At 42.8% G+C, this 15,841-nt stretch overlaps 1 protein-coding gene across 2 annotated transcripts in view; it reads left to right on the top strand.

Moving 5' to 3' along the window:
• Positions 1-15,841, top strand: part of LOC118362922 (F-box only protein 41-like) — a 97,637-nt gene that overhangs the window by 58,752 nt on the left and 23,044 nt on the right. For both annotated transcript variants that reach the window (XM_052486591.1, XM_052486590.1), the window contains exons 4-5: positions 1,883-2,099; positions 10,527-10,600. In XM_052486591.1, the coding sequence (XP_052342551.1) occupies positions 1,883-2,099; positions 10,527-10,600 (291 nt within the window). The remainder of the gene's footprint in view (positions 1-1,882; positions 2,100-10,526; positions 10,601-15,841) is intronic.

The following is a 15,841-nucleotide window of genomic DNA, read 5'->3' as shown; positions in this document are numbered from 1 at the left end:
GATCTCCACTGTAACAAATAATAATAATCTAGACATCATGTCCGCTTTCTTTTAGACTACAATTTGGTTTTCAACGGCAGCCATTTCTATAAAGCTAGCACCTCTGAACATTGTCCTGACGAGAGAGCACATTTTCTATGCCGGAGCGAAATCGCTCCTCATTAGCTCATTGTAAATGTCACTACAAATAAATGTCACTACAAAACAGCCTGAACAAATGCAAATGCAGCTACTTTGCTGTTATTCTGTCTGCACTATTTGGACATGACTTTGTTAGCCGTAGTTGGCTAGCGAGCAACCAAGGGATATGAATGTTGCCAGGCAGCATGGCAACAGAACATTAGAACGAACGACTTGGATACAGAATAAAAGACTTCATGACTGGGTCGCGTCTTTGGCAATTTAACCGATCGAATGAACGAGCAGCCGGCTTGGGTAGCAACCATAGATTTGTGTCAGGACTATATCTCGTGGAAGGATGAAATAGTATGAATAAAAAATGTTTTTGAATTAAAAATATATAAATCGTTATTTAAATATGTTGGTAACCAGTTGTATAAAAGTGATGACACCCTCGAAGCCGGTGTTTGGAGGATATATTGGCATGGTTTGCCGGCCATCGACTTCATACCAATATTTCCTCCAAATACCGGCTTCTCTGGCATTGTCACTTAAATGCCTGTACACTGACGAATGCTGCAACAGTTAATATTGATATTAAATATAGCAATTAATATGGCTTATTGTTGCCCAATAAACTGCAGCACCAGTCATCAGTGTGCAGGTATCGATCTAAATTTCATGACTTTTAGCCCAACTCCCCTGTGTGTGTGTGCGTGTGTGTGTATGCACTCCCCAAACCATTCTGTGTCTCTTCCCGCTTCTCTCTACCAGGGAGATGACCCAGATAGACCAGTCCATGACTGCTGAGCCCATATGTCTCTGGTCAGATTTAGTGTACTGATTTAGTTACAGTTCATATAAGGAAATCAGTCAATTTACATAAATAAATTAGGCCCTAATCTATGGATTTCACATGACTGGGCAGGGGTGCAGCCACTGGGGAGCCAGGCCCAGCCAATCAGAATAGTTTATTTTTTCCCCCACAAAAGGGCTTTATTACAGACCGAAATACTCCTCAGTTTCATCAGCTGTCCGGATGGCTGGTCTCAGACGATCCCGCAGTTGAAGAAGCCAGATGTGGAGGTCTTGGGCTGGCGTGATTACACGTGGTCTGCAGTTGTGAGGCCGGTTGGACGTACTGCCAAGTTCTCTAGAGAAATGAACGTTAAATTCTCTGGCAACAGCTCTGGTGGACATTCCTGCCGTCCGCATGCCAATTGCACGCTCCCTCAAAACTTGTGGCATTGTGTTGTGTGACACAACCACCCATTTTAGTGGCCTTTTACTGTGCCCAGCACAAGGTGCACCTGTGTAATGAGCATGCTGTTTAATTAATCAGCTTCTTCTGTCATTCTGCCCCTGAACAAGGCAGTTAACCCACTGTTCCGAGGCCGTCATTGAAATTAAGAATTTGTTCTTAACTGACTTGCCTCGTTAAATAAAGGTAAAATAAAATACAAATTCTTGACATGCCACACCTTCCAAGTGGATGGATTATCTTGGCAAAGGAGCAATAACGGGGATGTGAGATGTGAACAAATTTGTGCACAAAATGTGAGAGAAAAGGTTTTTGTGCGTATGGAACATTTCTGGGATCTTTTATTTCAGCTCATGAAACAGGGGGCCAACTTTACACGACCAACACTTTGTGTTTGTTCAGTGTGTGTGTGTATAGGAAATACGGTGCTTTTTGGGATGTAACCTATGTGTGCTTATGCACACCAGTAACCATCTGTCTCCTCTCCTCCTGATTCACCAGGGAGGTAACCCAGATAGACCAGTTCCTCCAGGAGACGGCGGCGCGGGAGGCCAACGCCAAGGTGCGCCTGCAGCAGTTCATCGAGGAGCTCCTGGACCGTGCCGACCGTGCCGAGAAACAGCTGCAGATCATCAGCAGCTGCGGGACCACGCCCAACGGCAGCATGGGACGCTGCAGCCTGCCCGGCACCAACAAGGGCTCCAACAATGGACGCCAGGTGAGCTGATCTAAGACCAGTTTTGCTTTTGATAACACAAATGGTTAAGGGAAGCTGACTCTAGATCTGTAGCCTGCCAGGCTCCAAAAGGGCAACAAATGCCAAGTGATCTGGAGTTGAGAGAGGAAGTTGACCGTATAGTAGACAAACAAAAGTCAGATTTGTGTGAGGGCAGCCTAATGGTTAAGCGTTGGGGAAAGTAAGCTGATCCTAGATCTGTGTCCAGTTGCCCTGGATACTGATCTGAGGTCAGATTTGTGTGTGGGAATCTAATGGTTTTAAGCATATACTGCGTGTGTGTGTGTGTTTACTGAATAGAATAGTTGTAGTTGTACATTCCTTTAAATATAGTATATATATAGTATATATAGTATATATAGTAGTATATATATATAATTGGTTCTACAACTGCATATGTTACTTCCAGGTCAAATAAATGGGGTCATTTTTTGGGGTGGTATTGGTATCTTTTAAATGATCCGTGACGAAAATAAATAAATGATTTTGGAGCGACACTGAAAACAGGCAGTTTGATCATCTAACCTAGCATGTGGATGTCTGTCTGAGACCCAAATGGCAACTTATACCCTACATAGTGCACTACTTTTGACCAGAGCTCTATGGGTCCTTGTCAAAAGTAGTGCACTATATTGGGAATGGGCAGCATCTTATCACTTGGGCTATTAGAAACAGGCAAGGCGGGCGTGTTGTGATACGTGTCGACTCACCACAATTTAGCTTTTAATTTGATCTGGGACGATAGTGAGTGTGTTCAGTATTTATTAAACAGAAGGGCAGAGCGCTGGACTGTGAATAGCGGAATTGGACAGCGAAGGAGAAAATGTGTGTGTGTGTGTGTGTGTGTGTGTGTGTGTGTGTGTGTGTGTGTGTGTGTGTGTGGCCGCTGGTCATGTCACCACTCTATTTCTTCATTTACCTCAGAGGTATAATTGGTTGTCTAGGTATTAGTCATTACTACATTACTATTACTATAATAGGTGTTAGTCATTACTACATTACTATTACTATAATATGTATTAGTCATTACTACATTACTATTACTCTAATAGGTGTTAGTCATTACTACATTACTATTACTATAATAGGTGTTAGTCATTACTACATTACTATTACTATAATAGGTGTTAGTCATTACTACATGACTATTACTATAATAGGTATTAGTCATTACTACATTACTATTACTATAATAGGTGTTAGTCATTACTACATTACTATTACTATAATAGGCGTTAGTCATTACTACATTACTATTACTATAATAGGTGTTGGTCATTACTACATTACTATTACTATAATAGGTGTTAGTCATTACTACATTACTATTACTATAATAGGTGTTAGTCATTACTATATTACAATCACTATACTAGGTGTTATTCATTACTACATTACTATGACTATAATAGGTGTTAGTCATTACTACATTACTATTACTATAATAGGTGTTAGTCATTACTATATTACTATCACTATACTAGGTGTTAGTCATTACTACATTACTATTACTATAATAGGTGTTGGTCATTACTACATTACTATCACTATACTAGGTGTTAGTCATTACTGCATTACTATCACTATACTAGGTGTTAGTCATTACTACAGTACTATTACTATAATAGATGTTGGTCATTACTACATACCTATCACTAGAATAGGTGTTAGTCATTACTATATTACTATCACTATAATAGGTGTTAGTCATTACTGCATTACTATTACTATAATAGGTGTTAGTCATTACTACATTACTATTACTCTAAAAGGTGTTAGTCATTACTGTTTTTTGGGATAGAGATGCACTCAGCTTTAATTTAAATGCTAAATAGGTTTTAGCAAATGATCAGGTATTTTGATTACAGGAATCAGTAGTGTCTTACCCTTGAGGCATGAGGACATTCTGTGGGGACGTGTCAGAATTTCCTCATGCCATTTAGATATGATCTGAAACCTAAAATATTGTATTGGTTTTGATTCCATGCAGAACTTACAGTAGAGGTAATGATAACCTGTTCCCATATTATAGACCAAAACAAGGTAGACATTGTGATACTAAGCTCTCCCCTGCCATTTCCAATTCTAAAGTGTCATTTATCCAAGTCTTGTTAGTAAGAAAGAAGGGGCCAGTTTCTATCCATTTTCCTTCCATCCATCGTTTCCATGGAGACACCAGTGGCTCTACTTGTTCTAGTCGTCCAGGTCAGGTGACCATGCAGTAGTTGGTCTCTGATTCATCTTAGACACAGCATATTCTACTCTCCCTCCCTGTTATCTCTCCCATCTCTGACCTCTCCCACAGTTGACGGAGTTAAGTGAATGTGTGTTTCCCGCGCCGCCCAGATTCCCCACCATTGACCATGCACAACCTGCATCCCATCAAGCTCATTCATTACCCAGCCTAATGTAGCCTAGCTAGTCTTGTGTCCCAACTGGCACCCTATTCTCTACGTCGCGCACTACTTTTGATCAGATCAGATGTATCTGGTCAAAACTAGTGCTCTATATAGGGAATAGGGCGCCATTTGGGATGCACTCCCTAGTCTCCGTTAGTGCTCTATTAAGTGGCTAAATTGTCAACATTTTACAGGGTTTGCACTTAACCTGTGTTAAGAGGCTGTTAGACAGTCAGTGTGATGTGCAGCGGTGTTGTTATGATGCTTTTGAGGCTTGATTTGTATCCACAGTAGTCATCTTGTTTGTCTTCTTGTGCTTATGATTTGTTGTTTTCAGTGTTATTGTGTCCTTGGCTAGGATAGTATTATATTAAGGACATTTGGCATGCTATGGACAACAGAAAATACTGCATGCTGGCGCACCGGCACATTGGCCATCCACGGATGCCCCTCTCTCTACCATTGCTCCCTCCTCCCTCCCTCCCTCCCTCCCTCCCTCCCTCCCTCCCTCCCTCCCTCCCTCCCTCCCTCCCTCCCTCCCTCCCTCCCTCCCTCCCTCCCTCCCTCCCTCCCTCTGATTCTGTTTGGGTAGTGAGTGAGATGGATGGGTGTTTGCCTGCTTCCTCCCTTGTCTGTTTCCACTGGTACTGGACCCAGGGTTTTCTCTCTCTCTCTGTGTGTGTGTGCGTGCGTGCGTGCGTGCGTGCGTGCGTGCGTGACACACACCTCAGTACATCTGAGATATATGGGAAGCCCCTGTAGGGAATTTGCTTGAAGGGAGGAGTAGAGCGAGAGAGTTGGCGAGAAGGAATCTACAGAGGGTAGTGAGAAAAAGGGAGTGGTACTGTAGATGAAGGTATTTGGGGCGAGAGGAGAAGAGCGGGATAGAGGTCCAGTAGAGACGGGAGACGGTGTGAGTTCCTATACAGTAGATGAAGGGAGGGGAAGAGACATGGAACAAAACAGAGGGAAGGAAGATAAAGGGAAATGTGGCAGGCACACGCCCAAAGCCTTCTGAATACCTTCGGCTCCTTGTGTAAAAGAAGGGGATTGCCAACCCTCCCTCCCTTTCCACACTCTGTCTGACCAGGGTGGTCAAAAGTAGTGGAATATATAGAGAATAGGGTGCCCTTTGGGACGTATTCACTCTCTTTCAGACAGCTGTGATTACACTTCCTTAATGTCTGCCAACTAGCTGCCATGTTTTTAGAGCCTCAGCCAATCACAGTTAATTATCCCTGAACCTCAGACATCACTCGCATACAGGAGCTTTGTAGTTTCCTCCAGTGTGTGGGTGTGTGGGTGTGTGTGTGTGTGCGCGTGAGAAGTGAGTATGTGTGTTGAAGCGATAGACTGGACTCCCACCTTTTCTCTTTTTTTCTTCATTCGTCAATACCTTTCATGATCGCAGAATGACTGTTTTTCCCTGTTGTTATTGAAATGGTGAATTTGACATTTCACCGAGCAAAGCCCTTTTTGAAAGTCAACTCTGATCCACTCCCACTTCATTTTAGTCGTTCGTTTGGCTAACTAATTGGTCTCTGTGGTATTGTATCGTTGTGTGAAGTTGACATCCACGGTGGCATTTTCAAAATGGTGGACAGCCCAACGTTGACGGAGATGATGAGCGAGGGGGGATTCTGCTGCCGTGTGGAACATGACGTTGACATTTGATCATGGTGGAAACCAAACGAGGGTGGTCTATGGTGATTGGGCTAAGAGATTAAAGAGCTTATGTTCGGTAATGTGTTATTCTTATGTGATTGCGGTATATAAAAGTACCATGTATATGTCAAATATATGTGTGTATATATATATATATATATATATATTTATAGCTGACTTCAACTGTACACCATCACAATAAATCCATGATTTATTTTAGGCAGGTCTAAAGGAACATTATGATGTAAAGAACATGTATTTCAGAAGAACAGAACATGGGTTTGCCGACTACAGTCGTGGCCAAAGGTTTTGAGAAAGACACAAATATCAATTTTCACAAAGTTTGCTGATTCAGTGTCTTCATATATTTCTGTCACGTGTTACTATGGAATACGGAAGTATAATGACAAGCATTTCATAAGTGTCAAAGGCTTTTATTGACAATTACATGAAGTTGATGCAAAGAGTCAATACTTGCAGTGTTGCATGCTGTCAGTTAACTTCTGGGCCATATCCTGACTGATGGCAGCCCATTCTTGCATAATCAATGCTTGGCGTTTGTCAGAATTTGTGGGGTTTTGTTTGTCCAGCTGCCTCTTGAGGATTGACCACAAGTTCTCAATGGGATTAAGGTCAGGGGAGTTTCCTGGCCATGGACCCAAAATATAGATGTTTTGTTCCCCGAGCCACTTAGTTATCGCTTTTACCTTATGGCAAGGTAACACATCATGCTGGAACCAACACATCATGCTGGAACCAACACATCATGCTGGAAAAGGCATTGTTCATCACCAAACTGGGAGAAGTTGCTTTCGGAGGATGTGTTGGTACCATTCTTTATTCATTGCTGTGTTCTTAGGCAAAATTGCGAGTGAGCCCACTCCCTTGGCTGAGAAGCAACCCCACACATGAATGGTCTCAGGATGCTTTACTGTTGGCATGACCTGGACTGATGGCAGCACTTACCTTGTCTTCTCCGGACAAGCTTTTTTCCAAATGCCCCAAACAATCGGAAAGGGGATTCATCAGAGAAAATGACTTTACCCCAGTCCTCAGCAGTCCAATCCCTGTACCTTTTGCAGAATATCAGTCTGTCCCTGATGTTTTTCCTGGAGAGAAGTGGCTTCTTTGCTGCCCTTCTTGACACCAGGCCATCCTCCAAAAGTCTTCGCCTCACTGTGCATGCAGACGCACTCACACCTGCCTGCTGCCGTTCCTGAGCAATTAATTGCTATTCATCTGATCACTCTTCATAACATTCTGGAGTATATGCAAATTGCCATCATACAAACTGAGGCAGCAGACTGTGAAAATTAATATTTGTGTCATTGTCAACTTTTGGCCATGACTGTAAGGTATGTTATCTGGCTATGTGTCCTGTTGTAGGCTTGTTCATTTAGCTGTGCCAGTCCTGTGCCATTATTTTATATTATATGATTTTATAATAAGAATAAATGTAATTGAACTTCGCTGAATAAGATCGAAAGGATATTTTTCCCATTCCATAGCGAGTGCGCAAATGAAGTGGCTATATTGAGCATTAAATGTGATCATTTTAAACAGGTCCTATATGCTAGATTTTGAGTTATTTGGCAACTTTAATTGTGAATGATCCAAACCTTACAATGTCTTAGAATCACATGGTGTGACAACCAATGCTCGCGCTCTGTTCCTTGCTTCAGGCTGTGCACGCTGTTCTCCCATTAGTTTGATTTAGAATGGCCCATTGTCAAATGGGCAGGGTGAAAAGTGTCATCCGTATGCACTCGAATAGCGAATGGAGGTCACTTTTCCGTCTGTTAGTTTTTCAATAGGCTACTCCGGTTATTTCTCTCCATGCATAAACCACTGTTTGAGGAGCATACAGCTTCTCGCTGCGGAACAGGTGATTTTCCACCCAAACTCTGTATGCTATGGGCTCTCCAACCCTGTTCCTTCAGCTACCCAGTGCTTCATTTGGGAAACCAAGTGAAATCCGTTCGGGAGTAACGATAGTAACATGTTTTCTCAACACATATTTAAATCAACTGTTGACATTCCCAGACTCATGGATAGAAAGCGGAGCCTAAGGTAACCAGGATCCATAAAAATACAGTCCACACTCAAAGGCGATTTACTAGATATAATTAGTTTCATTTTGCAGTATAGGCTAGTTATGTACCAAAGACATCTCAAATCGGTTTAACGGCACAATTGTCTTTTTTTTCAGGCTCATATACAGTGTAGGCCTATGGGTTTAATCATCACCTTTAGAAAGCGCTGGCCATTTCATTGTAATGCTTTGAAACAACATCCACAACAACCTTGTTTTCCACTCCGCTTCTTTCTCCAAACCGATCAGTCCCAGTGAGGAGAGTTTGAAAAGCACGCTACTCTTTTGATGATAAGTGTTTGATGTGATTTTCCACTTCATTTGCGTTGATGTCCGTGTGGTTAGAAGGACAATGGAGCCCTGAGTACCAGGCCATTAGTGACCCGATGATCGTTAGCGAGCTGAGTACTACCAACGCGTGCCCAGGGTGCATGAGAGGAGTGGCCGGTATTACGGTCACCGACCAACGGACCTTAATATAATAATAATAAGGTGCGAATACTTTCTGACTAGGCACTTGTAGATAAGATTGTGCTGGATGGAAAAGTAATCCGTTGATGCACCTCCATCACAACGTTTTGACCTATCCTACATACCTCAAATCAGTTTAGATGGAGGGAAAGAGACGAGAACATTTATATCTGACGAAGTTGATTCTCGTTCTTTGATTAACTACACACATTATGTTGTTATTATTACATTTGGGAATGTGAGTGTTGTAGCCAATCACCACCTCCATTGAGTGAGTGCTTTCAACCAATCACCTCTTGGGCTTTTGATGAGAGTAGTTGTCCTTGTTATGGGTCGTATTTGAAAAGGTATCACACCTATACACTAGCATTTGAAGTAAGTCTCATTTATGTGCTTCAGTTTTTAGTGTGTGTGTGTGTGTGTGTGTGTGTGTGTGTGTGTGTGTGTGTGTGTGTGTGTGTGTGTGTGTGTGTGTGTGTGTGTGTGTGTGTGTGTGTGTGTGTGTGTGTGTGTGTGTGTGTGTGATTTATTTGAAACATAGAGTAGATTGAAGAGAAACACTAACAGTGGGATGTGTTGTTGACCCTTGACAAACAAACTATCCTCTGAATATAACACAGCAGTACATAGTTGCAGGGCTCACCAATAGAATATTTAGATCTATTCAACATTCACTTTGAGTTATAGAACACAAACAGAGGAGTATTTTCACTACAATGTGTAAAGTCCTGTTTTCCTTTTTTTTTTAGATGTATCAGAACTCAAGGAAACAGTTTAATGTATTGACACACCTGTCACTCTCCGCCCCATCTCTCCTTTCTTTCTTTCTTTCTTTCTTTCTTTCTTTCTTTCCTTCTTTCTTTCCTTCTTTCTTTCCTTCTTTCTTTCCTTCTTTCTTTCCTTCTTTCTTTCCTTCTTTCCTTCTTTCCTTCTTTCTTTCCTTCTTTCCTTCTTTCCTTCTTTCCTTCTTTCCTTCTTTCCTTCTTTCCTTCTTTCTTTCTTTCCTTCTTTCCTTCTTTCCTTCTTTCTTTCTTTCTTTCTTTCCTTCTTTCCTTCTTTCCTTCTTTCTTTCTTTCCTTCTTTCTTTCCTTCTTTCTTTCCTTCTTTCCTTCTTTCCTTCACTTCTTTCTTTCCTTCTTTCCTCTTTCTTTCCTTCTTTCCTTCTTTCCTTCAATTCACTTCTTTCTTCTTTCTTTCCTTCTTTCTTTCCTTCTTTAGCTTTCTTTCTTTCCTTCTTTCTTTCCTTCTTTCCTTCTTTCTTAAGGCCTTTCTTTCCTTCTTTCTTTAATTCTTTCCTTCCTTTTTTTTAACTTTCTTTCTTTCTTCCTTCTTTCTTTCCTTCTTTCCTTCTTTCCTTCTTTCCTTCTTTCCTTCCTTCTTTCTTTCCTTCTTTCTTTCCTTCTTTCCTTCTTTCCTTCCTTCTTTCTTTCCTTCTTTCCTTCTTTCCTTCTTTCTTTCTTTCCTTCTTTCTTTCCTTCTTTCCTTCTTTCCTTCTTTCTTTCCTTCTTTCTTTCCTTCTTTCCTTCTTTCTTTCTTTCCTTCTTTCTTTCCTTCTTTCCTTCTTTCTTTCCTTCTTTCCTTCTTTCTTTCTTTCCTTCCTTCTTTCTTTCTTTCTTTCTTTCTTTCCTTCCTTCTTTCTTTCCTTCTTTCCTTCTTTCCTTCTTTCCTTCTTTCCTTCTTTCCTTCTTTCCTTCTTTCTTTCCTTCTTTCCTTCTTTCCTTCTTTCTTTCTTTCTTTCTTTCTTTCTTTTTTCTTCTTTCCTTCCTTCCTTCTTTCTCTCAGAGGAACTCCAGTATCTCTGGGACGTCTAGGGGCATGTACCAGGTCTCTGACCGACGATCCTCTCCCAGCACCGGGTAAGCCAGTCCTCCATACCCTATCCCACAATGCACTGCTCTCCGCCACACAAACAAAGTAGCATAAACTTGCCCGTACACACTGATCTAAGGCCAGTTACAAAATAAATAATTATGTAACCTTTATTTAACTAGGTAAGTCAGTTAAGACTCTTATTTACAATCCCATCTTAACACTGGGCCTTCACTGCCCTCTGGGACACCAATCACCACGGTTGTGATCAGCCTGGAATCTCCAGGGTCACGCCTCCAGCTCTGAGATGCAATGCCTTAGACCTTCCACAGCCCAGAGTTGTGTCCCCTCCCCGTGGTTGAGGTTAGAATAGAGGGAGATGAGCTGATTTCTAGATCTGTGACTTCCACATCCCATCTTCACCCTTCACTCTCTGCACTGTAAGTGGCTTTGGATGAGAGCATCTGTTAAAGGTAAGATGCAACCCCCCCCCGGTGCACTTAGGTACAGTGACTCGATGTGGGGCCCTATGCTTGGGGGCCAGTGGTCCAGCAGATGGATTCTGAGCACCAGACCGTGGCCTGAAGTGAGCCGGTGTGCATCTGACTGTGGCAACAATGACTCCGACCGAACTGGACTCCCACCCTCCGTGTTGGAAGGTATCAGAGGGCACCAGCCAGGTTGTGTTGGTCCAGTACTGTGCCCTGGCCCTTTGACAGCCTCACAAAACACAACATCCTGTTTTCCTGCCGGGCGCTGAAGTGAGACCGAATCTGTTACAGCCACGCAGAAACAGTAGGGGAATGTTCTGTCCTAGCTCTTGCCTCCCGCCACTATGCGTTCCCACTCACACCAAATGCACACAAGCGAACATGGCACACACACATACACACACACACACACACACAGCCGAGGGGCATCGCCACTTCTCTTTGACACATGCTTGTAAATGACGGCGGTCACTGACAGTAAGGACTTAAAGTGTCAGTCCTGCTTCCTCAGGCCTGGCTGCCTCTGTGGGCACAGGGCAGAGAGAGTGAGGGGGAGCGATACAGAAAGAGAGGTAGAACCTGTTTAATTTTTTAAAAAGCTCTCTGTTAATGTGCACTTTTGTTTCGGTGTGTTCATGGATAACTTGTCATATTTGGTTCACCCCTTACTCAGATTAGTGAACTATGTGATTATGTTGGCTGTGAGTAAACAAGCGAACATTAGATTGGGATGAAATAGTAAGTTGCAGGTGGTTTTCACCCTATTCATTTCTCAATTCTAAATGTCAAAGTTTCATCCTAACCAAGGATATGATTTAGGCCGTATGGTTTTCAGATCGTCACCGACTGATCTCCTCGTCTTTGCGCGCGCAATGATGCATCCTCATGTGTATTTTGATTTGAGTGGCTCACTGAATGGTCCAAATTCGCCCCCCCCCCCCCATCTCATGCATCTTGAGACGCCCATCTCATTCTCTTTCCTTCACTGCTGATCCAAACCCACCCACGCTGGGCTGCATCCCAAATGGCATCCTATTCCCTATTTAGCGCACTCATTTTGTAAATACAAATGGAATTAGGGTGCCTTTTGGTACTCAGCCCTGGAGCCCTAATGATCAAGCTCCGTATCACCATAGTATCATATCCACACAGAACATTGTGTATTTTTAAATGTAGACCTTTTCTGCATTGTTATGTAACTCTGTGTGTGTGTGTGTGTGTGTGTGTGTGTGTGTGTGTGTGTGTGTGTGTGTGTGTGAGTGTGAGTGTGTGTGTGCTCACCTCAGACGATGACATCGTTCCTCTTCGGCCGTCGTTTTATTTTGGGTCGAGACAATCGTGAAGTCACACACACTCTTCCCAAGCCTTCCCGAGTACAGTGAATCATGATGGTAGTTAGTCACGAAATGACCATTTCACTTCCTAGATTAGAACATCCCATTAATGCCCTCGTTCTCCCAGAGATGTATTTGTTCCAAATGCAGTGACGGAAGATGCTATTTAGCTGCTTGTTTGAGAAATAGATATTTGAACCGTTGCATATTTGGGTTTGAAAAATATCTTATTTTGATGCTTTATTGACGTGGTCTGGATAATTCGCACTGAAGTCATGGACATTTTGCACCGAGATGGCTACTCTGTCGCCCATCCTGAGCCCCACTGTGCCTTACTGGTCAGGAAACTGTACTTCCCTGTTATACACTTGAATAATGATCTGTACCCAATTAGCCAGCTCTGCTGATTTGATTCCACAATATTGATCCGACCTGTGGCTTTTATCGCTAAAGCCACCACTCCAATATAGGTTGTGTACCAAGTACCACCTTATTCCCGATACGGTGTGCTACTTTTGACTAGAGCCCTATCTGCCCTGGTCAAAAGTATCGTATAGGGAATAGGGTGCCATTTGGGATTTAACCCAAGTCACAATGCCAAGTGGCCTCTCCTCTGCTTCTTAAGCGGTGTCACTAGGGTCTATGTATGCATGTTCTACTGTAGTGGAGGTGAGGTGAACACATGCACTTTTGGGAGTATTCCATTGGTTCCATGGTTCCATGGTGCCAGGCAAGCTCAATCGAGCCCAGTACTATTTGAATCCAGTTCTGGTGTGGGGATTTGCCAGGTGCACCTCAAATCGCTATCTTCATATCAACATCTAATTATTTCACTCCAGGAGTCGTATAGCAGCTTGATATAATCGCCTAGACTGTTTTACATTCACTCTGAATTCAGGATGCATTAGCTACGGTCGCTAATTAGCTAGCTAAACCGCAGGATGGTTGTGTTTGATGTCAAAGTCATGTAGCGTGTGTACATGTCAGTGTCCAACAGCATCTCTGTTCGCTCGGCTCTCTGTCTGTCTGTCTGTGTGTGTGTGTGTGTGTGTGTGTGTGTGTGTGTGTGTGTGTGTGTGTGTGTGTGTGTGTGTGTGTGTGTGTGTGTGTGTGTACGCTGGCTGCCTTAGAAAAACTGCTGTTTCCAGAAGCAGTCACTGTAGTCAATTTAGCCCCAAAGCAATCCCTCCCTCACTCCTCATGATCTAAATTGGTCGACTTCATATTTCATCGGAGCTTCAAGCACTTTTATGCTGAAGCAGTATCCTTCACCCTCCACTGATGTTATCCTACATTTTGAGATACAGTCTAAAATAGTTGTTGTTGCGCAGTTAACGCGTCTTGTCAGCGCCAAGAGTTAGTCTCTGTCCATACATAATGAAGAGGGAATGTGTTTACGGCTTGGCTTATGACCTCCAGAATGCCTCCCTCGGTTGACTAAAATCTCGACATCAGAAATTATTTCTGAAAAAGGGATAGTAGTAGACAATAATGTTAATGATACATTTTATATAGCGGAGCAGATTTTCATCCAATCGAAAAGTGCTTTACACGTAGGCATACATGTATTAAAGCAATTGGTTATATTGAAATGCGAAGGGACGAGAATGTACCACACTCATAGCTACAGTATCTAGCTACAGTATATATCTACAGTATCTATCTCAAAGAATATGTAATGATATACCAACCTATTAAAAAGTCCTCTTCCCATACATATCCTGCACGACCCAAAATATGTCTACACCTGCTGGTTGAACATCTCATTCCAAAATCATGGGCATTAACATGGAGTTGGGCCACCCCTTTGCTGCTATTACAGCCTCCACTCTTCTTGGGAAGGCTTTCCGCTTGATGTTGGCACATTGCTGCGGGGACTTGATTCTATTCAGCCACAAAAGCATTAGTGAGGTCGGGCACTGATGTTGGGCGATTAAGCCTGGCTCTCAGTCGGCGTTCCAATTCATCCTAAAGGTGTTCGACGGGGTTGAGGTCAGGGCTCTGTGCAGGCCAGTCAAGTTATACCACACCGATTTCGACAAACCATTTCTGTATGGACTTTGGTTTGTGCACGGTAGCATTGTCATGCTGAAACAGGAAAGGGTATTCGCCAAACTGTTGCCACAAAGTTGAAAGCACAAAATCGTCTAGAATGTCATTGTATGCTGTGGCGTTAAGATTTCCCTTCACTGGAACTAAGGGGCTTGAACCATGAAAAACAGCCCCAGACCATTATTCCTCCTCCACCAAACTTTACAGTTGGCACTATGCATTGGGGCAGGTAGCGTTCTCCTGGTATCCGCCAAACTCCGATTCGTCCGTCCGACTGCCAGATGGTGAAGAGTGATTCATCACTCCAGAGAACACGTTTCCACTGCTCCAGGGTCCAATGACGGCGAGCTTTACACCACTCCAGCTGACGTTTGGCATTGCTGATCTTAGGCTTGTCTATGGCTGTTCGGCCATGGGAACCCATTTCACTGAAGCCTGAAACTGTTGAAGGCTGTTTGGAACTCGGTCCTGAGTGGACACACTTTTTGTTGGAGTTCTAATTTTCCATGCAGTTGAAAGTTTCTGCTGTACAAATGCCCCGGGTCTCCACTTAACCCAGTAACAATCCAGAGCACAGGAGCTGGGTATAAATAGGAATATCCAGGAAAATGGCCACTAGCATAAAATCTGCATTTCTTTTCCCCCTACATTTTTCATGGTTTATATTACTGGTTTATATTAAGGGAATGATTCCTTCTGTTTTTCAGGTCGTCCTTTAAGCACTACAGTATATTGTAGTCGATTAAACTTTATTACCTGTGGTAAAATATATCATAAAAAAAACAAAAAAGGCTCTGTAGATGCATTGATTGACCATCGCGTAACACATGTTGAGACGTGTTTGTGTCAGTCAATGGAGAAAGTGTCAAAATACCTTTTATATTCTCAATGCTACAGAGAGGGACATGTTTAATTGTGCTTCAGATTTTTGGGACATGTAGCCACTGCCCGAAGGCAGTAAGCTCCTGAAATGCATTCTGGGTAAAAAAAAAAAGAGCTGTCCTTGAGGGGCACAGTGTTTCCAGCTGGGACTATGGCCAGAATCTTAGTCACTGCCAAGACATTAGTCACTATTCAAGTATGTCTACACAAACTTAGTTTAAGGGGACACCTTCAAAACACGCCCAGACAAGTGTCACACCCAACCCTGTGCAGTTACAAGGTTTGAAAAATATTTTAAAAAATACAATGTGCAGGTTGCAGATACATTTCATATTCGTTTTGGAAGTCGTTATTCTTACAAAGGTATTGGTCTATACTGAGCTGTGGAAACCATGGCAACACACTTTTGGGCTGTAGAATCATGCGGTATCAAGTGGCAGTGTGGTGACTCCACTGCCACTTGTTCTCATCTCAGCCGATCACTGACCTGACAAAACAGATCTGGGACCAGGCTACAGTAACGCAGATG

Source organism: Oncorhynchus keta, chromosome 29, assembly GCF_023373465.1.
Source record: "Oncorhynchus keta strain PuntledgeMale-10-30-2019 chromosome 29, Oket_V2, whole genome shotgun sequence".
In the NCBI taxonomy this organism is placed as follows: domain Eukaryota; kingdom Metazoa; phylum Chordata; class Actinopteri; order Salmoniformes; family Salmonidae; genus Oncorhynchus; species Oncorhynchus keta.
Note: the sequence above shows the minus strand (reverse complement) of the source record. Positions and strands in the feature narration are given on the sequence as shown.